The 26,093-nt window shown below is 35.4% G+C and overlaps 1 protein-coding gene across 1 annotated transcript in view; it reads right to left on the bottom strand.

The window, feature by feature from the left end:
• LOC150100717 (N-acetylglucosamine-6-sulfatase-like) overlaps nt 1-26,093 on the bottom strand; it is a 147,580-nt gene that overhangs the window by 23,584 nt on the left and 97,903 nt on the right. Inside the window, exons 9-10 of the mRNA XM_090401336.1 lie at nt 19,103-19,206; nt 10,080-10,295 (exon numbers count right to left, since the gene is read on the bottom strand). Coding sequence (XP_090257462.1) covers nt 10,080-10,295; nt 19,103-19,206 — 320 coding nt within the window. The remainder of the gene's footprint in view (nt 1-10,079; nt 10,296-19,102; nt 19,207-26,093) is intronic.

A 26,093-nucleotide genomic window follows, 5' to 3' on the forward strand; every position in this document is an offset into this window, starting at 1 on the left:
TCATAGCCTTTTTCTCAATTCATTTTTATCATATTGAGGAAATATACTTACTATTTTCACTTTCTCACTCTTCACTCTTCCAATATATAGTTAAGTAAATTGTACCTACTACAATTATGATCTCGTTTACTTTTTCTTTTCTGTTTTTGAATTGTGTTATTCAAAAACAGAAATTTCAAAAATTATTTTTAATTTTTGTTCCCGGAAAACTTGAAGTTATAACCCGCTCAATCAACAGCATGCTTTATGATAGAGTTGCCATATCAAATATCTTCTTTTTTACAAACAATGTTACTTACTTGATTTTCACTACTCACTGACTTAACTGATTCCATGGTTTGTTGTTTCTTATTTTGCTGTTTAATTTTCTTTTCCTTACTGGGTTTGTTCAAACGCCTCTCGACTTTCTGTAATTCCCACGTGATTCTGATAATTTGCTTTAATTTCACTATTTTGGAGGTTAACTCATTTTCAATAACTTCCTCAATATCTCCAATAACCTCCTTAGCAAGGCAAGCCTTCTTGTTCTCGACTTTGCTGCTCTTCTTATCATTACATTTCTTGTGCATTTTTTGGTGCCATTTTAAACTATATTTATTATTGTAATATCTTAACAAAAATATGTTATAAAACACTAAATACACTAAAACCATGAAAATCTGCATTAATATATTATAAAACACCAACTTTCTAAGGGAAAACCACAATAAAACATATAAAAATTACCAATGTTACATGAGCTCTGAACATACAAGATAAACAGCAATGGCTCAAATGCAGAACACTGTGGTAGCCTCTTGGTCATTCTCATTCTCTTAGACTCAGCTTCTCTATACATTATTCTTCAATATTTGTCATTCAGCTACTCTCCTATCCATGTTACAAACCAATTTTGCACACCCATCCTTCTGAGTTTGTATAACAATGTCCAATGAGGAATCCTGTCAAATGTGAACACATTACTAAAGCAAAACAAAGCCATGCTGTCCTCTATAGAGAATCAAAGTGGAGCTCCCCCTCCCATTTAGAGGTGGGTCTTAACCAGCCTCTCCCAAACTGTAATGATCACTCTAGAGCAGTGATTTCAACCGGTGTGCCGCCAGAAGTCTTCAGGTGTACTGTGAGATTTATGAAAACAAATTAATTGAAAGAAATAATGTTGTAATTTGCGCATGTATTTATTAGTGTCTGGTCTTCCCTCGTTTTGTGTGTGTAAATCAATCAAAATTATGCCTATGTTTTTAAAAAAATTAAAAGAATATAGTGTGCCGCCGAATTTTAATAATTAGTCTAGGTGTGCAGTATTATGGAAAAGGTTGAAAATCACTGCTCTAGAGAATGATTAGTCTATAAGTGGTTGCATCAGTCCTAGCTCCACCAATATCAAATTCTTGATATGTACCCTTAAAGGGGTGTACAGGATACTAATACTATGCTACTATTATAGCTGAATCCCACTACACTAAATGCATAGTAACCACAGGAAATCCCTGCCATGGGATCCTTAGGGGTCTCATGCCAGTCCCAAGCCTGGATAAAGGAGAAGGGTCAGTCAGATGAGTGTCGATGCTCTGACCGTAAAGAAAAAAAAAACACAATTGATATCTGATGCCTATACGATCAACAGCCAAAACATGCCTGCTCGGACGCTGCCCAGATGAACATGGTCAGCAATACCAATTGAGCGATTTGGGTTGGATCGATCGAAAAGTGGGATACCGAAAGGAAACAGAAACTGAAACTAACAGAAGTACTATCAGTAGGAACATGGAATGTATGGACACTTTGGATGCCAGGAAAGCTAAAACTACTTCGCGAGGAAATGAAGAGATATCGGTGTGATATACTAGGGCTGGCAGAGATGCGATGGACATCAGGAGAGATAAATGGATGCGAAGCCATGGTCAGGGCATGACACCAAGCACGAAGGAGTTGGCACTTCCTTCTTAATTTAAAGAACTAGAGAGGCACTGTTGGGCTACAAACCAGCCAATGAACGAATCATAGTAGCAAGATTTCAAGCAAAACCATTTAATATATCAACAGTCCAGATATATGCACCCACATCTGACAGCACAGATGAGGATATTGACTTATTTTACAAAGGTCTGACAGACACAATAAAAATAATACCAAGGCGAGATATACTAATTATTGAAGGAGATTGGAACGCCAAAGTCAGAATAGATAATGATGGTTGGGAAAGAGTCATGGGAAAATATGGTTTTGGAGAAAGAAATGAACAAGGTGAAAAAATGTTAGAATTTGCTGTGGACCACAAGATGATGATGATCTGTAACACAAGATTCCAACAGAAGGACTTAGAAAATGGACACGGCGATCAAATGATGGGAAAACCAAGAACATGATCGATATGATTACGATTAAAAGAAGATGAATAACATCAGTACAGCAATGGCGAATTTTTCAAGGAGAGGATATAGACTCGGATCACAGTTTAGTGATTGCAAACATCAGGCTGAAATTAAAAAGAAAATATAAACCCCATCATCAGAAATGAAAAGATACAGCAAGAATAAGTGAAGCAGAAATAGGAAGAAGGTACAGAACAGTGTAAGAAGAGAAACTTAAAACAATGGACAAAGAAAAAAAATTTGAATCTAAGAGAGAAAGGAGTAATGAAGGCAATAGAAGATGCTGTTGAAGAAACAGTACCAGAAGAAGAGAAGATCAAGAAGTGGATTAGACAAGATAAGAAGGGATACATCAGAACAAACAGAGGAGCAATATAGAAGAAAGTGTAATAAGGTGAAAAAAGCAGTCTGAATGGATAAGATGAAATGGTTAGAAGCTCAATGCAACAATATAGAACAGCACTAGAAAATAGCATAAAAGTAGGGAGGTGTACAAAATTATTAGAACCATTAATAGAAGGTGGCAACCAAGACAGACCACAATTAAAGATGAAAAAGGCAAAATATTGATGAATAAAGATAAAATTGTACAGCAGTGGACAAGATACTGTAGTCAGTTATATGAAGAAAAACTAGATTTAGATAGCGTTGGGAAGCTGACTGAAGAATTGAAGCAGATATTTAATGAGTATGATATAGACATTTTAAGAGGAGAGGTAGAAAAAGCAATAGGACGGCTAAAACACAATAAGCATCCTGGTAATGATAACATCACTGGAGAAATGATTAATTATGGTCGTGAAAGTATGGTTACAGAAATGCACCAACTATGTAATATGATATGGAAAGAAGGGAAAATGCCAGAGGAGTGGGTGAAATCAATATTAGTGACATTACACAAGAAAGGATATAAGCTAGAATTTAAAAATTATAGAACAATTGCCTTGACAGTCATCTTGGTAAGGTGATGATGATGATATTGGCAGAAAGATTGAGAACACAATTAGAAGCATACCTTCCAGACGAGCAAGCAGGATTTAGGAAAGACAGATTTTGACAATGCAGTTAATAGCAGAGAAAGCTAGGAGAAAAAAAAACAACATATATGCTTGCTTTGTTCATTTTCAAAAGGCATATGACAGTATCGACCAGAAAGTGACTTTAGCAGTACTAGAATCCTATAGAATTGACAGAAAACTAATAGCTGTATTAAAAGATGTTTATAAGAATGCAGTTGCAGCAGTTAGAATAGGTGACGATTTGGGGAAATGATTTAAAACAAGCAGAGGTACTAGACAGGGGGACCCAATATCACCAAGCATTTTCATCGCACATTTAGAAAGAGCAATGGATAAAATGAAGGAAGATGCAAAAGGAATATTAGTGCATGGGATGAAAATTAACAATCTAAGATTTGCAGATGACATTGTTATTAATGAAGAAGGCGAAAGAGAACTACAAAAAACATTGAAACTGTTAAATGAGGAAGGGAAAAGATATGTACTTGTTATGAACTTGGAAAAAACAAAGACAAAGATATTTGGTGAAAAGAACATGAAGCAAAAGATATAAGTGGATGGAACTGATATAGAAAATGTAGAACAATTCACATATTTGGAAAGTAAAATAACATATGATTTGGACTGCAAAAAAAAAAATAAAGACCAGGCTTGCAAAGAGAAGAACAAATCTGAAGGCCATGGATAACATCTGGAAAAGTAAAGTGATCAGCCTGCAAACAAAACTAAGAGTACTGGAAACATGCATCTTTAGCAGCGTACTGTATGGATCTGAAACGTGGGTAATAAATAAGGAATCAAGAAAAAGAATTTTGGCAGAAAAATTTGAAAGAGCTTGTTACAGGAAGATTCTAAGAATAGGATCAGTACAGAAAGTCACGAAGAGCTCTATTAGAAGATACAACCAAAGGAGAATTTAATGCAGAAGATTATAAAATGGAAGCTGCAATTATTTGGACACATCTGCAGAATGAGTGAGGACTGGAAGATAAAGACATTCATGTTTGGTATTATGGACGGTGTAAACAGAAGAGGTAGACCATATAGAGAATGGATAGACGACATAAAGGGTGGTGTGGAATGGGTGTACAAAAACTGCGATACTGTGTACTGGACAAAGAAAGGTGGACGAAGATAGTGAAGGAGGTGTAAAATTTCTTCTGATGAAAAATAGAATTATTTTTCACCAATATTGATTTTACATATGCCATAAAATACTTATAATTAAAAGTGTATATAACCTACTGTAATGTAATAAATTTCGTAATATAATGTAAGATTAACTGAATGTAGAACCATAAGCAATTGTAACTAAAAAGATCAGACAGGATTAGGCTAGAAAACTGAAGGTCAAAGAAGTGCTTAAAGGGTCAAAGCTGTATAACTGAGAGGAGACCTCCACACAGCCTTTAAAGGAATGCGGAGAACCGACCAGGGCTTCTAACCTAATGTCCAATCCTCACCTTCTCGTGGTGCACCCTGTTGGGTATCTACCTGAATACTGAACGAATGAGGATGGGCTGGCAATTTGGGATTTAGCCGACCAAATTGTATTCTTATTGGCTTAAACCAAAATACAAAATGATGGTACAACATTTTCAACCAGCTGGGGCATCACCCGGTTGAACAAGGCCTCTGTTGTTTTCGCCAGGAAACCAGGGCAAACAGCGAAAAGTCAGCTACTGGAACAAATCCTAAAACACACCCCAAATCAATATCACCAGAGTTGAAGATTGGTACTATCAACATAAGAAGCCTGAATGGCAAAGAAATGGAGCTAGCCGAGGAATTAGATAAGTAGTACCAGATCGACATAATAGGGGTGACTGAAACAAAAAAGACAAAAACTGGTGAGATCTTTCTGAGCAATAAATACAAAATGTTATATTCAGGAAATGACAATCAAGGAAAAGAAGGAGTAGCCATAGTATTCAACACAAAATACGAGGCTAGTTTTCTTGAATGGCAGGCAATCTCAAGTAGAGTGATGTGGGCAAATATCAGAATGGGGAATTGGACGATGAGACTTATTTGTGCCTATGGTCCCACAGAAGGTTCTACTAAGGTAGAAATGGAGGAATTTTTTGATGCTTTAGAAAAACAACTGACACAATGAAAAAGAAAAAGTTGGTCCTTGTTGGGGATCTAAATAGCAGAGTAGGAAATGATTGTCAGACATACAAAAATATTTTGGGAAAATTTGGAGAAAAGAGCAAAGATAATAATAATGGCAAATATCTGTTGGATTTCTGCTCAGGACATGGACTGGTTATTACTAACACCATGTTCCAACATAAAAATGTGCACAAATTCACATGGAGAGAAGAGGCATGGAATAAGAAAAGTCTCACTGACCATGTTATTGTTGATAGTGATGTTTTCTCCATGGTACAAGACACCAGAGTGTACAGAGGATTTGAAATTGGAAGTGATCACTATTTAGTCTTGAGCAGGATAAAATTGAATTTCATATTGAAAAGAATACCATGTAAGAAAGTTTTAAAGCGAATAAAAGTTGAGCAGCTCTCAGATGTGAACTGTAGACTAAAATACACAAAGATTATTGAAAAAAAAAATAATAAAAGAGTTTGAGAACAGGAACCAAACCTTGGAGATTCAGTGGCAAAGCCTGAAGTAAACCCTGATTGATTCAGCCAAAGAGGCATGTGGTGAGGTTGTCTGCAAGGATAGAAAAATCAGAACTCCATGGTGGACACAGGAAGTAAAAGAGGCAGTGAAGGAAAAGAAGAAAGCATATCAAAAATTCCTGGCAAATAAGTCAGCTTATGCTCTTAGAGAATACAGAGACAAATGTAAGAAAGCTAAACACTTTGTCAAACTAGCTAAACAAAAGTCATGGGAGGACTTTGGCAAGAACATAGAAAATAAATATCAAGAAGGTGGCAAAATATTTTGGAGGTTGTTGAAGAAGCTCAGAAATGGAGGAAAAAGTGCTTTATCATCTCTAAAAGGAATTAGAGATGATAAAGGTGGCATGAAAACAGGAGAAAAAGATATTCTTGAAGTATGGAGTAATTACTTCAAGATTGGTGGGTGAAGAATTGATCAAGAATTACCTAGTAACCTAAGTAATTCTTAATCAATTTTATTTAGTAAAACTCCTCTCACAACTAGCAACACTGACTACAAAAAGTCAAAACGACGTACAGGGAAATAAAATAAAACAGTATGTTTATGTTTGAAGTAAAACTTTAATTTCAACATTCTAAAATGTTATTTTTCTTGTTTTCTGTTACAAAATCGTCGGAGACATTGGCAAAGTCTGTTAACCTAGGTAATTCTTAATCAATTTTATTTAGAAAAACTCCTCTCACAACTAGCAACACTTACAGCAATTGTGAGGAAAATTCGCAGTAGTATTACAATATTTGGGAATGAGTTCTCAAGACTGCATTTTAGAATTAACTGTAAAAGTTCAAAAAGCTTCAAAGTGCCGCCCGGAGCGGGCCATCCCCTCTTCCCCCTCTAGCTAGGTCTCTGGGGTCCAGGACTGTACATGATATAGCGAGCTTGTAAGTAAATTGCTTTATGTAATTTCCTAGATTGTGTACAGACGATATATGTTGATTCTGTTTAACTAATGGCATAATGTGTTGAAGCGGTCAGAAAGCCGAACGTGAGTTTGAATGTGCTTAAAAGAATAATCGAATAGTGCTTGTGTTACATAATATGTAAAACGTGTATAATATAATTTGGCCTAATATTAATAGGATAATAGGATAGAGAGCAGGGATATGTTTGTTAAAATTTCATCCACGTGTCTACTAAGTTAAGTGTAATAAGTTTCTTTGTTTAGCATCTTAAGTAAATTGTCTAACTAAATGTGTGGAGAGTCAGGCACGTGATATGTCCCATTACTTTTGTACATTAATTGTCTTAGTAAAAATAAACATTTGGTTTTATTAATAGCTTGCCTGATCTTTGTTAGCCAATGCACTGTCTCATAAAAAAAATTATCGAACCTATGTGATCTAAGTGAAGTAACCACCACGACTGAATAATTCGGAGTTGCTTGAGATAAAGATTGATTTAAGGGTTATTATATGTGCTTAGCTAAATTATTCTCATGTATGTAAAAGAAAAAAAATTTTCTTTTACACAATCCTTAGTGGTGCAAGTCATTAAAAATAAATTTTTAAGGATTAATACACTTGAATTATAGCAACCTAGATTGAGGAATTTGCTTCAAAAAAAGGTGTTTCCACAGTCTGCATTACTAGCGCATGTAAGAGTATATTTTACAAAATTGAAAAGGGGGGGTGGGCAAGCTAAGTAGATTAAGGACGCACTGAAATAGGATAATAGTATTATAAGTGAGCTTTGAGATAAGAGCATAGAGGCATTTTTAATTAGCTCAAGTAGACACGAGAATAAAGAAAGCAAGAGGGAAACACATTGAAGTAAAATGTATATAAAAACATTACAAATGGTGCAGTTCAACATAATAATAAAATAATAATTAATAAATATTACAGAGGCATCAGACACCAATGGGTAGTGAGCCCATGGTTCATGATGGACCACAGGAAAAATCTGTTATAGGTGGATGGTATAGCAATTTTCTTTTAGCAGTATAGTGCCATGGGGGAATTTGACAGAAGTTCATTGGGACTTTTCCGTAGTTTGTTCTAGTGGGCAATTTTGTTACAGTGGTGTTTGCTGTAGTGAGAGATGACTGTATATGATTAAGTGTACATTATTACTAACTTTCTATTAACAGTTTTCTTTCAGATTTAGTCTGTTATTCAGATTAGCTGCAGATCTGCTCCATCAATGCATAATAGAATTATCTTGCTCTCTTTCCACTTATTAGAAATTGCCGAGATCAATCCTTTCATTCAATTTCTCTACAGCATCCACACAGTTTATGTACTATAATTACATGGATATGAAGCATAAATTATTTGATAAATGATTTCATCCATATGGCAATTTGGGTGGTTAAACAGTAAGATAGTAACGTTCAATTAAAATATCTGAGCTAGATTTAATCTGCCATCTTTACTATAATAACTGTCCACACGATTAGCCTAATGGCTTTGCGCTTCACAACCATATGCCTGGGGAAGAAGTGTCCTAGGTTCGATTCCCATCGACGACACCGAGGAGCTTCCTCAGCCATAGCCAAGTTATCCGGTCTTGGGCATGGCCGCAGGGTTTTTCCCCACCAGTTTATCTGGGGTTTTTCATCCCGCAAGCAGGCAAACTGGTTTCAGTGAACACACATGGATTACAGTCAGGAATACTGACCCAGCCATAGGTCTGATTCATCAGCTATGCCGGGTTCGGAGCCTGGATAAAATTTGGGGGGACTGAGATGGTGCCATACCTCCCCGTAAAAGGGGACTCACGGCCGTGTATCATCATATGATTATTATTATTATTACTATAATAACTATGTGTAAAATCTAAAATTTTTAACTTATTCTATAAAATCTGGTAGTTTGAACGGCTAGAATGCTATTCATGTTTTCATACAAAATTTTTTAGTTACAACAGTTATCTATTGGTTAATGCATCCTAAAGACTTGTAGTCATCAATACCTAATCTTCGTGCAGGTAACTCATATTCCAGAATTAAATATCTTTCTCAGTGCTTATGTATATATACACACACTACAGGATCTCCCCTTTTTTTGTTTTTTTCAAGTGAGCTCTTTTACTTGATCAGGACTTTGTTTGATTCTCAGAAAAAGATCAGGGGGTTTATAAGAATTTTCTGCTCCTGTGAAAGAGCTCACTTGAAAAAAAAAAAAAAAGAGAAAAAAATAGAATATATTTTAATGTGTGTAGTACTTAAAAGGATAAACACATTAAAATATATTCTACAAAATGAAAGAAAAATCATGGCTGTCAACTACTGACTAAAAGTTGTCATTTGGCAACCTTCAATGATCCCTTTCATTCTGAAATCAAATGATGCCTCAGGGAAACAACTGAAGTCATTTATTTACTGTTTAATAGCAACAAAAATGACAGGAATTATTTGAACATGTGAACTTCCAAACATTAGAGTTCTACTTTTTGAGGGTTTTACAGATCCATTACTAAACACAGCTAATCCTGACCTGCCTTTCACTTTACCATTAATCAATTCTTCAATCTGATTTCATCATGCACACTCTCCTCAATTATATCTTCAATCTCTCTCTTTCTTCTCTTTTCAATTCTCCCATCCTCATCAAGCTTCGTGCTCATATCTGCTTCATTTGCCTCACATCCAATCGTATTTTTATTTTCCTCCATCCTGATGCTTAGGTTTACAACCTCTCCTCAATGTATCTACAGTACAACATGCACTTTTTTTTTATAAAGTGTAAGGTATGAAGTAAAATGCTAGAATGCAATAAAATTCTTAAAAATGTCTTGAAGCAAAACAATAGACACAAACTATCTACCATCTTGAAGAATCACTCATACAAAAATCATTCCAAAGTCTCACTTAATGCCAGTCATTAGCATACAATAAAATTCTGAAAAAAAAAAGTTTTGAATCAAAATAATGGATGTACTCTCAATAACATCATCATATATTATATTATATTATTTATTTTACTAGTGTGCAACATGAAACTCACTTAAAATGCACAAACCGCACTTTATCACCAGTATACTTAAAAGAAATGTTTTCATCAAACTGAAAATTGTTATCTTAACAACTTACACTGACACTTTCATCAACATATTGAGGACATTCTGCCATCAATCTCTCACTTTTTTCTCCTTGGTGTTCAATAAAAAACTCCTCTCTCCAAAATGGTATTAAAGCTTTATTCTGATGAAGTAATGGCATAAGAGACACACCATTCATTGTATCAGGGGGATGGATTCCAGCCAGTTCAAGAATAGTAGGAGCAAGGTCAATATTAAGCACAGGTTGCTATAAAATAAAATGACACACAGTTCTCAATATAAAATGTATATAAAAATTAAGCTTTACAAAATAATTATCTTTTAAACATATTATGATACTATTTGAAATCACATAAAGAAATTATGCATATGCCATATTAGAGTTATGTTATGGAAATTCAATTCCATAACATAACTCTAGCAAGAAGGTGACTCCTGAGAGTTAGAAGTTTATACTAATTATTACAGGCATCTCTAAGGGGTCTAAAGACTTATTGTAGGAAACACACTGATCATTATTCACATAATACCCTCCTTAAACTGATTTACTAACAAAATACAACTATCACTGGCAACTCATTGACTCATTCACTATTCTCAAAGCATAATCCTCATGCTCTTGCTAACTACTCTGACATAACATTCAGAAGTGACCCCTCTCTATCCATTCCTGTTTACTCTCATCCCCAAGAAACACAAGTAACTAAATCTGAACAGTAGTCCATATGTGGCTGTATGAAAGACTCATAAAGTGGTTTAAATAACCTTCTTATTTCTAATTATGTGTTGTTCAACATTCCAGTGATCCATTCAGCTGTGCTGGCCACTTTCTGCAATATGCCTCCTGAATTTCAACCTTCACCTTTATCTCAAATCCTTCACTTCTAATTACTTGTAGTCAATTCTGTCAATATAATACACAATGACAGAATGTGAATCATAAATGTAATCTTTTTTGCCTTAAAATCATGAAAAGATTACACTTTACCATGTCAAATTGACAACTACTTTCGTGTACCTGTGCTGCTAGTCTATTTAAATCATCTTGCATGATCTCTACATCACTTTTAACTATTATCATCTATCGGTTTTACAACATCAGCAATAATCAGATATTTCCCTTCACATCATTCTCTAGAATTGTTTGCTGCATTTCCTGGATTTTACTCCTCCATATACTACCCTCTGTCAATTAGCCATTCTCTTTGTCCATGTCATAGCTTCATATCCATCTCAATGTTCTTCAATTTATATAATAAAGTTTCGATTCTTTAACGATACTTGTGATAGTTTTTTTTAAAAACTATGTGTAGCCACTGAAGATGGTCTGTAATATTCGGACTGAAATATTTGGCAAATTAAATAATATTCTTGTGTAAACATGTATATATTTCATAATAATAAAGTTTCATTCACTATCCTGTCAAATTAATTGCCTTTGCAAAGTCCAGCAGCATAATGGTACATACAATTCTTTTATCCAACTCAGCTATCATCGCTTTTTCACTCAACTGTTAAGTGAGTAAATTACTTGGGCAAGAGATATCCTTTATAAACCCACACTGCTTCTCAAAAAGTATCATATTCTTATCTGTCCATTCTGAATTCTGCATTTAACCAACTTTACCAATACATTAACAGTGCCTTCTGAGATACCTGCAATGGAATTACTTTGCCCTGATAAATAAGCAATTTTCATGCAATATAAACTGCAGCAAACTGCAATAAGCCAAAATCTCAAACCTAGATGGAATTATTCCTTGACATACAACTTGTAATTTGACTCCAAGAGCCAAAACAGAGCATTTTTTACTTTGTTTTGGCTCTTGAATATTGGTATGATGGTATGAATTAAATATACCATTATGTTTAATTCATGTCTAAACAATGGTGTTATAATGACTCATGTACTACAAAAATTTAAAATAGACATAAACTATCTCAACAAATATATCTGGACACCTGCTCATCTCAACTCTTACTCTAATATGAAAAGCATTAATATGAAGCCAGTCATCCTTTGCTGCTATAACAGCTATCAATCTTCTGGGAAGGCTTTCCTAGCTTTTGGTACATTGCTATGGTGATTCCCTTCCATTATTCCAAAAGGGCATTAGTGAAGTCAGTCATTGATGTTATGCAATTTGGCCTGGTTCACAATCAGCATTTCAATTAATTCCACAGGTGTTTGATATCACCTAGATCAGAGCTCTGTGCAGGCCAGTTAAGTTCTTCAACACCCATTTCATCAACCCATTCCTGCACAGACCTTGCTTTGTGGACATGGGCACTGTCATGTTGATACAGGTAAAAGCCTTACTGTTGCCATAAAGTTGAAAGTACAACATTAAGATCCCTGGGACACTGGAACTAGGGCAAGTCCTGCTCAATGAAAAACAGTCCCAGAAAATGATGCCTTTTCAACCAAACTTCACAGTCAGCCAAATGCATTCATGTAGGTGGCAGCCTCCTGGCATCTGCCAAACCAAGACTTATTTGTCCGAATGCAAGATGATAAAGCACGATTCATCATTCCAGAGAACATTTCCACTGCTTCAGAATCTAATGGTGGTGAAATTTACACCACTCCACCTGACACCTTTCATTGCACTTGCTGATATTAAGCTTATATGCAGCTACACAGTCATAGAAACCCATAACCCATGTTCTTCAGTTCCTGATGAACAGTTGTGATGCTCGCATTGCTTGCATAGGCATATAGGAACTCAATAGGAAGTGTTTCAAACAAGGACAGGTGATTTTTTCATGCTACATTGCTTCAGCACTCAGCAGTCTTGCTCCATGTTTTATGTAGCCTACCAGGTCATGATTGTGCTGTTGTTGCTACTAACATCTTACAGTTGATTGAAAGAACTCCAGCAGGACAGAAATTTCTCAATCTGAGTTGTTGCAAAGGTAGCACAGTCTATGACAGTCCCACAATGAAAGTCATCAAGCTCTTCAGTACAACTCATTTTACTGTTAATGTTTATCTATGAAGATCATGTGCTTCCTTTATACTGCATGAGCCATAGTTGTGATGATGGAGTGTCAAAATTTTTTTTTCTTTTATCAGATAGTGTTCATGTCTTAAGTATAGTGTTTAAGTTAAAAAAATTAAAGGACACATACTGCCCTCAAATATTTGAAATTCTTGTAACTGAAGCAACTTTCTGAAACACAAAATATTTCTGTTTACATAATTTTGTAGCCAGTATTAGGAACATGAAATTTACAGATACTTTGTTCACTAATCATTAGTTCAACTGACAGAAACAAGTTTTTCTGCATTAAAGCATATGAATCCCCTGCCAACCATCTAATGTAATTAAAAAGAAAACTTTCTTAGAGACACTAACATTATCTTTCATAGTTACATGATGATCAGCAATCATTATTAAAAAATTATAGAAACAACTACCGCATATAAACCAAAATAATCACCCAACATTTCAACCCTTATATCAAGGTCATCATCTGGAGTATACACACACACACATATATATATATATATATATACGAAGAAACAAGCTATGTTACACTCTACGTAGTATGCTAAAGTCACACTAATTTGTATACTGTTAACACTACTGGCCTGACCTCTGGTGACAAAAAAAAACCTTACTACATCAAAGCTAGAGTCCTGTTATTAATCATTAAAAGACATATTAAGCTAGACAGCAATGAGCTCTCACATAATTACGCACAGATAAATTAGAACAAAAACAATGTAGATGATGGTCAATAAGGACAAAAATTATTGCTTTGTCCCAAAGTACTTGAAAGTGTTGTGGGCTTAAATGTGTGCAATCCAAATTCTTGAGATTTCTATGTCCATTATTGTTTAGATTAGGATATTGATCAAAATTTTGCAGCCCACCTTAAATTTGCATTTATACCATGTTTTTGCATTATTTAAGGAACAGATACCATTCCAATCAATTTCATGTAGGGTGTTTAAGCGCATGATCCAAGAGGATCACACTCTTAACACCCTACACATGCTTGCTGGCTTTATCAAAATTGAGGATTTAATGTGTCGTTTTTTTACAGGTGCAATGGATTTGGTTTCAACTCTTTGGAGGAGTTGAATATGTTTTTTTTTTTTTTTTTTTTAATTTTATAGGTGGTTTAAAAGTAATATTAAAATTATAATGGTGTAGAATTCTATTTCTTTTATCTGAAAAACTCTTTCATGTATGGGATAGCTAATGTTTTATATTATTTGCATTTTTTGGAGATGTTTCATAAATAATTTTATTGATGGTATTTGTGCTATAGCCATTGTTTATAAATGCATTGCTAATAATTTGTAATTCTTGTTTAAGAGTTTGTTCATTAGAGCAAACTGCTATAGCTCTATTTTTGAGGATGTTAATGACTCCAAGTTTTTGTGAAGGGTGGTGGTAAGAGTTAGCATGTACACTGCTTGGAAAGAAGTCAACAGACAACAGTGTGTGAAGAAGAAACAGCCATAGTGCTGACCTTAATGAGATCTAGGACTTCTTTTCACTGTGATGACTGCAGCAATCCTATGGGGGCATACCTTCCACAAGTGTACAATAGCGATCAATGGGAATTTTGGACCATTCTCCTGAAGATGAGGTCCTGGATAGTTGTGGGGAAGATATCCCTTGACCTTACCTGATGCTCCAGTTCATCCCATAGATGTTCAATAGGGTTGAAATCAGGGCTCTGTGAAGGCCAGTCAAGTGTGGTGACATTCATGTCCACAAACTACAGAGTTCCAGCAGCAGCTTTATGACATGGTGTACTGTCTTGCTGAAAGAGACAATAGTCAGTTCTGTAGAAACACATTGTCCAGAATGTTCAGATACCTCTCAGAGTTCAATGTTCATGGCACCACAAATAGAGGTCCGAGACCAAACCAAGAAAAACAGGACCATACCATCATATTGCTACCTCTGTATTTCATAGTTGGGGTTACACGCTCTGACAGACATTCACTGGACATCCCCACACCCATCAGTCCATCTAATCGACAGAGGATGTAGTGTGATTTGTTGCTCCATAAAAAAGCTTTCCAAGCTTCCATATCCCACTGTATATACTCTTTGCATCACTGAAGACAATGCTGCATGTTGGTTCGGGTAATCTGGGGCTTGCATATTGCAGTCTTACCATGGAAACCTGTGTTGTGAGCCTTTGTTCTGAATATTTTTGTGCAGATTCACATTCCAGTTTAAGCCTGGAACTGCACTTTCAACGTGTCAGCTGATGAATGGCAGTTTTTACATATTATCCTTCGTAGAACCCTATGGTAACATTTGGTGAGTCATCCACAGCAAGCAAAACACTTGCAGTTAACTCCCTGCACTTCCATCTCAATATGATATCACTGACTGTTGACCTGGGATGATCCAATTTGTCAACAATTTGCTGAACAGATAGGCCTGCAACATGACATCCTATCACAACGTCTCTTTCAAACTTCATCAATTCCCTTCTCACAGCCATTTTATCTGGACACAGTTGCACTGACATGGGAGCATAATATTCCACAAATGTATATCAGATACAAACACGATTCATTACATGGCACAATGCACCTTGCCCATGAGGGTGTCCATTGACATTTTTCCAAGCAGTGTGTGTATTTATTTATTTACTATTCCAAATACTGGCACTACAGTAAGTCTTATTAAGTATTATTTATTGCTTCTATTTAATAATTTTTGTAGTAGTTTTTTTATAGTACTAAGATAAATGTTGACAAATATACTTTCATTCTTCCAAGATAATAAGTTGAGAATGAATATATAAGATAGAAGAATAGTTAATATGTTTTCTGCTGTCATCAGAAAGATCTTGTCAACAAATGTACACATTTTGTTTAGTTGTTTACTGTATATAAATTATGTTATTTGTTTGATTGATTTAATTTATAAGATCATACAGTATGATCGCACATGGCTTTTTGTTATACTAAAATTATTATTATTATTATTATTATTATTACACAACACCTCTAGGGAGTCCTAAGACTCATCGAGGGAGGGCACTTACTTTACATCTCTCCGTCATCATCTACACTAGCGGCATCTACTGCCTACCATCACCACTAGTATTTTCACAGACAATCACAAACATCCATTCCCACAGTGGGATTCGAACCCACAGCCTTTTGGCTGGAGAATGGATACGCTAATCACTCAACCAACCAGGCCAGCTAAAATAAAAAAAATAAAATAAAAAACAAAAACGCTACGTCAAGAGTACAAAATGAAATTGACTGCAGCATAAAGAATAACTTTTGAATGCAGTGTCAGAAGCGAATGTGATTGTTCAAATAACGAGTACTCTTTTCACTAAGATCTATGAATGTGGTATATGTAATGCACAGTGTTACTACTACACTGGGATTGATGTCCATGGGTTTTTCAGGTGTTGTAAAGGTGTTATAGTCTTTTGAGATACTTTATAACCAAGTGAAAGAACTACTAACCTATCAATATCTCTGGAGTGGTGGTGTGGTAAACATTTTAGAGAAGTTGGTAAGAACTTGCTTACAGAAATGGGTTCACAGACAAGCTATACTTTTCAAGGAATTTTACCAAAGGGAATCATGTCAGAACAATTTGCTTATATTTTATAAGTTACTGCTGAGTTGGAGGATATGATGGAATATAAACTATTGACTTTGATAAGCAGGTGGCTGACAAATAGGTATCAAAGTGGTATACAAAGGTGTGAATCTACAGACTTATGGTGACCAGTGGTGTATCTCAGGGATCAGTCCTTGAACAACTGTTGTTCATTAATAATATCGGGAAGAACCAAACAAAGCGATGTTTCAAGTATTTACTGATGATGCAAAGATAGACAAGTATATCAAGGATACTACTGATATACAGAACTTATAGAATGATTTGAATAGGCTGGAACTTTGTGCAAATGATAATGACTAACACTGAATTGAAGGCACTTTGATTTCCAACAACATATTATATTAGTAGGATTATGCTTGCAGGAAAAGATGATGCTAGGGATCTTGAGGTTATGGTGGATAGGAAGTTGAAGTTCAAAAGTCACATAGCAAAAACTGAAAATACAACTCATCCTGTTCTGCAAATACAACTCATAATGTCCTGTTCCAACATAAATGCTGGAACAGGGCATTACTGTAGGCACAGAAATTTCAGGTGCAGTGGTATCAAGTCCTTGTAAAAAATAGTGATAGAACTGCATCTGGACTTCCTGTGCCCAGATTTTCTCTCCTGAGTTCTGAGGAGATAAAGAAGCTGTGGAAAAGGTGCAAAGAAGAGTTACAAATATGATACTGAGATTATAGAACGTATATTATGAGGGCAGACAGCATACATTTGTACACAGGAGAAAGAGGGGTGAATAGAGGCCTAAAAACTTCTGAAAGAATATTATAGGATATCAGTTCATGAAATTTTTCATTCTATGGAAGTTAAGAAAGGGGATGAGAGCTAGATTTTTCTCTTACAGAGCAGTGAGTGCATGAGCGAGTGTTACAGTTTGCCTATTGTAGTGGTGGGTGTATCTTGTGAATGAGTTTAAGAGAAAGTGTGACAGCTGGTGTGAGTGATGTATCATTTCCTTCAATGAGTTCTTGATTCCGTGACTTAACATGCTGAAATATGTAGGTGGTCTGAAAAGTTCTCGGAAAAGTTCTCTTGCCGATGGCAATGCTATTGGCAAGATTTTTTTTTCTAAGTTGGTACATCTTTCATAAGCAACGACATGAAATTGCAAATCATTCTATCAAGTAGTTTTTTTTTTATATAGCTGTTGGAAGCCAAAGTGTTGTCTATATCCCTTGATATAGATAAAATTGAGTATCATGCAGTTATTACATTCTTCGTAAAAGAAGGTTTAACGCCAAAAGAAATTCATTCAAGGTTCACAAAAGTTTATGGGCACTCTTCTCCTTCGTTTTCAACAATTAAGAAATGGGCTGCAGAGTTTAAGCATGGCTGTACCAGGCTTGAAGATGATCACATGAAGGACATCCAAAAAGTGTAACAACACCAGAAATCATTGATCAAGTGTATGATATAGTATTGGATGACTGGCGAGTCAAAGTGCGTGAAATTGCTGAGACTATAGGAATGTCAAAAGAATGTGTAGGATACGTTTTGCATGAAGAATTGCAAATGAAAAAGCTTTGTGCAAGATAGGTACCACACTGATCAAAAACACATTCGCATGAAAATCTCTGAATAGTGCTTGGAGCATTTTAACAAGAATAAAACTGATTTTGTGCATTGATTTATTACTATGGATGAGACTTGGATTCACCACTACACATCAGAATCCAAACAGTAGTCAAAACAGTGGACAGAAGATGGTTGTTCAGTGGCAAAGAAGACAAAGTTGGTTACACCAGCAGGAAAGGTCATGGCATTGATGTGTTAGGATGCTAACGGCATTTTGTTTATTAATTATCTTGAAAAGTGTAAAAAAACCTGGGAATATTATCCCGATCTTTTAACCAAACTATTTTAGTAAAAAATTCGTGAGAAAAGACTGGTTTGCAGAAGAAAAAAATCATCTTTCATCAGGACAATGCACCACCCACAAAGGTGTTTTGGCAAATGGGAAAATTAAGGGATCTGAACTATGAATTGTTGGAACATCCATCCTATTCTGCAGATTTGGCTCCCTCTGACTTCTATCTCTTCCCAAAACTAAAAATGTTTCTCGCTGGTCAGTGTTTTTCTTCGAATCAAGAGGTGATTGCAGCTGTAGAGGGGCTATTTTGCAGATCTTACTGAGTATCACTACAGGGACAGGATAATGGTGCTGGAGCATCGCTGGAATAAATGTATTAGTCATAAGAGATTCTGTTGAAAAATAAAAATAATTTTGAAATTATAAATTTGTTTTTTCATTGTTAGGCCGAGAACTTTTCAGACCACCCACGTACTTTGTGCTATCAAAAGCATAAACATTGAACATGCTATTATAACTTGATTCATATAAAAAAATAATGGCATTTGTAAAGAAAAAGTTAAATGTGAAAATAAAAAAAAGTGAAAAAATGAATATGTACCCATTGTTTACCTTAATTTTAATGTTTGGTTCTATATCAGGACCACGAATTAGAAGAGGTACTCTTATATCAAACTCATATGGTTCTCGTTTGTCCAGAGGAAGAGAAAATTGACCTGGAAAAGAAATTCATGTTTCTCAATGTTCAATCTTAAGGCTTATCAATTACCAAAAACATTTTCCACCACCTTAATACAACTATGAAAATGAGCATAACTAAATATAAAAAAAATGTACTTTTTTGTTGTTTGTTTGTTTAATTTCGTTTCTGAAAGGTAGTACATGTGAAATTTACTCAGTGCTACCCAGGTAATTATAAGTCAAACAGCTATTTTCTCTCTCTGATATGCTTATAAAATTACTACTGGTAATAAATTCAAGGAAATATGTTTGTATTCTTCATAATCAAGTTAATGTGTAGACTACCAGTAAAAGATTGCAAACTGTACTCTGGATGGGCTAACATATAATCTGCACATCCTGCACTAAAAACAAAACACGAAATATTTTCAAGCCACCTCAGGCTTTCAAGTAATCCTCTCACACTGTCATCTGCTTACTGAAGGCAATGAAATTCATTTAGCATAAAATAGTCAACAGTGTTGTGTAGAATCTACTAAACGGCGATCTGAGAACTATCTCAACTTTGTAGATTGCGTATGACTGCTCACAACTCTAAATTCTTACTTTATGATAGAAGAACATGGTTAAATGACGATTTGTCAGAAAATATCACACAATGTAGACATTAAAGGTAATTGCCCACGCATCCATGGCAAAGTGCAAGTATTTTGTACATACTTGCACTTTGTCATGGATGTTTGGTTTAATGTTCCTATAAGAATTTACAGGAATTTAGAAGTAGTTTGTATACAGTTTATTTATATACAAATTTAATATAAAAAAGTTTGTAATATAGTTTATCTATATGTACATCTATATACAGTTTGCATCAAACATTACAGCAGGTATTGAAACAATCAACCAATTGTTTCAATACATGTTTACTTGTCATGAAATTATATTCATGTTTAATCCTTAATCCAAGTGTAAGCAAACAAAGTTTGAACATATCCTCACAACTAGACTACTCGTATATGAAGGCTGATGACTTCAAATCAATTTCCTTAATCTAACAGATAAGCTTAGGTGTTGATGGTTATTCATGACTTATTTTTTGCGGTATTAACAACACCACACACACTTTTATCACTATGGGGCGTAGGGGGATATTAGTTTTGTGGATTTTTGGTAATCCATAAATACAGGGTGGTTTAATATGAATTGGTTTTATTTCATGGCCCAAAGAAATCATCAGGAAAATAAAACCAATTCATGTTAAACCACCCTGTATTTATGGATTACCAAAAATCCACAAAACTAATATCCCCCTACGCCCCATAGTCAATAGCATAGATAGTCCCACATATAAACTGGCCCGGCATTTAGCCAAGTCATTTTCCCCCCTTACTGGCAACTCCTCTACTTTTGTAAAAAATTCAGTCCATTTCAAAACACTGGTTAAAAACCTAATCCTAAAAGATTCAGACATAATGGTTAGTTTCGATGTCACCTCTTTATTTACCAATGTACCACTTATAGACACACTCTTGATTTAATCAAGTCTAAATTTCCCCCTGATATTTTTGAATTATTTCAATTTACCATGAATGCAGGTTACTTTACAAGGGAAGGAAAATTCTACAAACAGATTAATGGTACTGCTATGGGTTCCCCCCTCTCTCCCCCGTTAGCAAATTTTTACATGGAACACTTTGAAAACAAAGTACTTACCACAGCTACATACAAGCCACAAGTGTGGTTATGCTATGTTGATGATGTGTATGCCATCTGGCCCCATGGACAAGACACTTTGGATGCTTTTGTCACCTACCTAAACAGCCAACACCCCAAAATTCATTTCACAGTAGAAAAAGAATCAAATAACTGTTTACCATTTCTTGACACATTAGTCACCTGCCTTTCAGATGGATCACTATCTTTATCTATTTACAGAAAGCCTACATACACAGGAAGATACCTATATAAACAATCACATCATTATCCAGTCCAACAGTACGGCATTTTAAAAACACTTACACACAGAGCCAGAACCATTTGTTCTAACGATACAGCTCTGACCACTGAACTCCAATACCTGCGCCATACATTCTTAGCCAACAGCTACAATCCCTACAAAATAGATAAAATACTACATAGGCCCATTACTCTGCACTCCCCTAATACACAAGAATACAACATGACCATTTCTATTCCCTATATCAGAGGTACAACGGAAAAGATAGCCAAAGTATTGTTGAAACATGGCCTTTGCACCACTTTCAAACCTCATGTCAAGCTGGCAACTCTGATCCGCTCGCCTAAGGATAAACTTCACCCTTTAGCACACCCAGGAGTGTATGAAGTTCCTTGTGACTTGGCCTATTATGGGCAAACAGGAAGATCAGTGAACATCCACCTGGAAGAACATGAAAGATACATTCGCTACTATTATTATGGCAAGTCGGGACTGGCAGACCACGCTTTGAACACTCCTTCACACAGGATTAGATGGAGGAAAAACGAATGTGCTATTTAGGAATCGTTATAGATCTGAAAGATTATTTTTTGAGTCAGCAATGGCTTTGAAGAAATCTCCCGCCCTTAACAAATATGGTTGCATTAATTTGACAAAAATTTAGGAGACAGTTATCCTAAGAAAAACTCCTGGATAGTTGCTTTTTTTTTTTTTTTTTTTTTTTTTTTAGGATGCCAAAAATAGGACTTTAGATCTTTTGTCTTTTGCAATTATATTGTTTCACTCACTCACTCACTATTGCGTATACAAGTGTGTTGTGCTCTGATGATGCCGAGTTGAAAATCAGCAAAATATAAGCATTAATGAAACATCTTTGTGATAAAAGTGTGTGTGTGGTGTTGTTAATACCATGAAAAATAAGTCATGAATTTCCTTAATATCCCATAACGCAAAGCACACTTCTGAAAGGAAGAGTGCTATGCATATACAAGTAGTCTAGTTGTGAATATACTTCACATGTAAACTGTTTTTGCTTACACTCAGATAGAGGATTAAATAAGAATATATTTCTTGGCAATTTTAATTTCATTTCAAACCAAATGAAAAAACTTTCCAAATCAACCAATGTATTCAACTTTTGCATATGAGGTCTTTCAGATGGATTTTTTTCAATATTCAACATTCAGTATTGTTGGTAGGTCCCTATTTCAGAAAAAAACTCTTCTGAAATTTTGCTGGACATGCATGTCTGACTTAGTTTATGAAAGGGTCACACAATGTGCCTTTTCTTGAAGAGTCATTCCCATTTACTAGATGATAGTGGGACAAATTATTTATCACCTTATATATGCAAAACTTTGAGAAATATAATTCATGATACAATGAATATATCTATAATAAATTTAGTTTAATCCTTTATCCAAGTGTGAGCAAACAAAGTTTGTGCCTGAAAGTATCTTCAGGACTGGGATAAGGTAGTATAACACCGGACAATTCGTTGCAAAGGTGGAGCAAGCTTACATAACTCCTATATCTCAGTATCTCCCATAATGCAAAACACATCTCCTTGCGGATATGTATAATGTTATGCATTAAGGGAAGGGCCACTACCCAGACTAGTTTCGACCTTTATTGAGGTCTCTTAAGTGGGAGCCAGGACCAGATGTGGAGATACCAGGCAGAAGCAATAGCAAGGTCATCACCTCTACCTATAAGAGTTGCCAAAAGGTGTGCCACTCTTTTTTTTTTTTTTTTTTTTTAATTACTCTAGATTTAGAGAAAGATGTTGAAAGTTTATTTTTCACTTGGTTAGACTATAATAAATTTAGTTTAATCCTTTATCCAAGTGTGAGCAAACAAAGTTTGCACCTGAAAGTATCTTACGGACTGGGATAAGGTAGTAAAAAAAAAAAAAATGAATATATCTATCCTAACTATTATTATGTGCCAGCACTTTATTTCAAATAGATAAATGCAATTTTTTTTTTAGAGTCTCACAGTAACCATCTGCTTTTATTGATGTTCCACGAGACAAAGTCAATGGACAAATGCAATTTTCAGAAATTCAAGCAGATGCTTTTCCTGAAAGAAAGCATCTGCTGAATTTCTTTGCCTTTGGAGACCTACTATGCTGCCATTGCATTGCAAAATTCATTGCATTGCAAAATTCATCACCTTCATTAAGATACTATCCAAAAAGTTCAGTGTTGCCACAATGTGTTTTGCTTTGTGATCATTAATGAACATTTCTGGCACCCATCTTCACACAATTTTTGAAAGTGTGACAACGGAGTAATAAATGAGAAATATGCAGAAAACGTGTACTCAACTCAGAAAAGTGAATCTTCTGTTTTCTCAATCTTCTCATTCACCTGGTCACCATAAATACAAATGTGAAAGACCTTTTTTTTTTTTTATGTAAGCAGCTGTAGATATAAAAAACATTAATGCAGAATAAATATTCTGCATTAATGTTTTTTGGCTATGGATATCAAGCTAGTAGCATGAATTGGGAGACAGCCACATCCAGACACCAGAGAGTAGTATATGGTGGAGTGGAATCTAAGAGAATGAGGATGACTAGTGAGTACCTCAGGGTTCTGTACTAGGGCCACTAGTCTTTAATTTGTATATCAATCATATAGGGAAAGATTTAAGAGGTGATATTCAGTTGTTTGCTGATAATGCAAAACTGGGGAGAGCAATAGTTGATAAGGATGATGTAGATATCCTGCAGGATGATTTAAATAAACTGGCATTGTGGGCAAAGGATAATGACTCAATTTAATGTTGCAAAATGTAAGGCTACGTACTACAGGTTGAAAATGTTGTATGAGGGCATATTGCAAAAGCTGTTAAAATGGTTCAAAGGATTACTTGGATGTTGAAAAGATAGGGAAGTTATTATCCCTCTTTATGATTTGACTGTATCTCGACTACTGTGCACAGATTTGGTCACCTGTGTTTGTTGTGGACCAGAAGGTGGCAGAGAAGATTTAGAGACGAGTGACTAAGCTGGTGACAGGTCTGTGGAATGCTCCCTATGAGAATAGGTTTGAAGGTTTGTGGGTTACAAAGTTTAGTTGATAGATAGAAAAGAGGAGACATGATAGAAACTTTTACGATATTAAAGGGGATTTATAAAATTGATGCAAAGGAAATTTTTCAATATATGGCAAATAGAGAACTAGAGGCCATCCGTGGAAGTTGTGTAAGAGTGTGGTCAATACTGAGCCCTGGGGGGGGGATCTCACTTGGAACCTTCTGCTTCCTTGATACTGCTCTCTTGTACACAACTCTTATATCTCAGACAGTAAATTCAATTCACTAATCTGATATCTAAACCCATAGGCTGTAATGTAAATATCAGCTTATCATGTGACACCCTATCAAATTCCTTTGTAAAATTAAAAAAAAAAAAAAAAGGCAGAATATGCCTTTCCCCTCATCAACTGCTTGTTACTTTATTATAAAAGGCAATAGATTACTGAAACAAGAATGCCCCTTAACAAATCCAAGCTGACCTTCACAGATAACATTACCCTCATCAGCCCAATGCTGCATACAATCTGTCACTAATTTTTCCAAAATCTTAACAACCTACAAAAGAAATACAAACTAGCCTATAGTTTGACACTTTCATTCTACCACCACCCTTGTGCAATGCCATTATCTTACCCTCCTTCCACTCTTGGGCACCTTTCCCATAGCCAGACGTTCACTAAAAAGCCAAGTCAACAGAACTATCAGTTCCTCAACACATTCTCTTAAAACATGTGAAATCCTAACTAGTCCCATTGCTTTATTGACATCTAGAGTACCTAGTATTTGTAACGCACTCTCCTCTTGCACTCAAACCTTGAACTCTTTCCATCCCACTATTACTATAGTACTAAAACCATTTCCAAGATGAAATACTCCTATAAAGTAATTATCAAACAACTCGACTGTCTTCTGCATCAGTCACTCTACTCGCATTTTCATCTAGCAACGTCATTCTTCCACAATAATTTCTCTGCTTACTGGCCACAAAATGAAAGAATTCTTTTGGATTTTTCTCGGATCTCAGGGCTAATCTCTTCTTATATTTAAGTTTTGCTTGACTTACCACACTAGGCACTTTCCTGGCCTGAGTCTTATATTCATGCAACTGCTCCCTCCTCCCCCCCCACACACACACCATACTTTATTTTATAACCTTTTTTTTTTTTTTTTTTTTTTCAGTTCCCATTTGACATCATAGACATTCACTTTACATCAAATAGCTTTCTATTTTTGCTCAAGATATGCAACTTGCCATTGCAGCTAATAAATATTTCTTCACTAGTTCTAATACACTGCCAATATCTTGCCCCTCCAAATTCTTCCACCCGTGGAACTGCCCCAAGCTGATTTCTAAGATTATTATAATCATCTGCCTTATAATTCCACATAAATTCCTTTCTTTCAATACTTCTGAACATCTATTCATCCCCAAGTCTGACTACATGGTCACTCTCTCCAATTGGGGGTCAAGGATAATATTTCAGTTACAATCAGGTCTTCTGACACTAGGAACAATTCCCAAACTCTTCAGCCTCGTGTTCCTTCTACTACATGTAGAAGGAACATGATTTACATTTATACCTGACAGGAATAGAAGTAGAACGGTATAGCATATATCATCAGGATAGGAAGGGCAAATGCAATGGCAGAATAGTTAAAATATCCCATAATGATCACTTATTTTACAGTTGCCAAACTCAACTGCCTAAAGATTTTCTTGCTCTTTAAACTCTGCATCTCCTGGCCTACAGTAACATCTCACTAAATATTCTGTCTTGCCCCCCCCCCCCACCTCACACTGAATACAATTAGTGGCATTTCCTTCCAAATCATCTGCTCTGAGAGGACAAGACAAAACTCATCATTTATTATACTTATCATAAACAATATTCTGCCATTGCATTTGTCCTTCCTATCCTG

The sequence above is a fragment of the Typopeltis vanoorti genome, chromosome 12 (assembly GCF_054136105.1).
Source record: "Typopeltis vanoorti isolate ZY-2024b chromosome 12, IOZ_Tvanoo_1.0, whole genome shotgun sequence".
NCBI classification, from domain to species: Eukaryota; Metazoa; Arthropoda; class Arachnida; order Uropygi; family Thelyphonidae; genus Typopeltis; species Typopeltis vanoorti.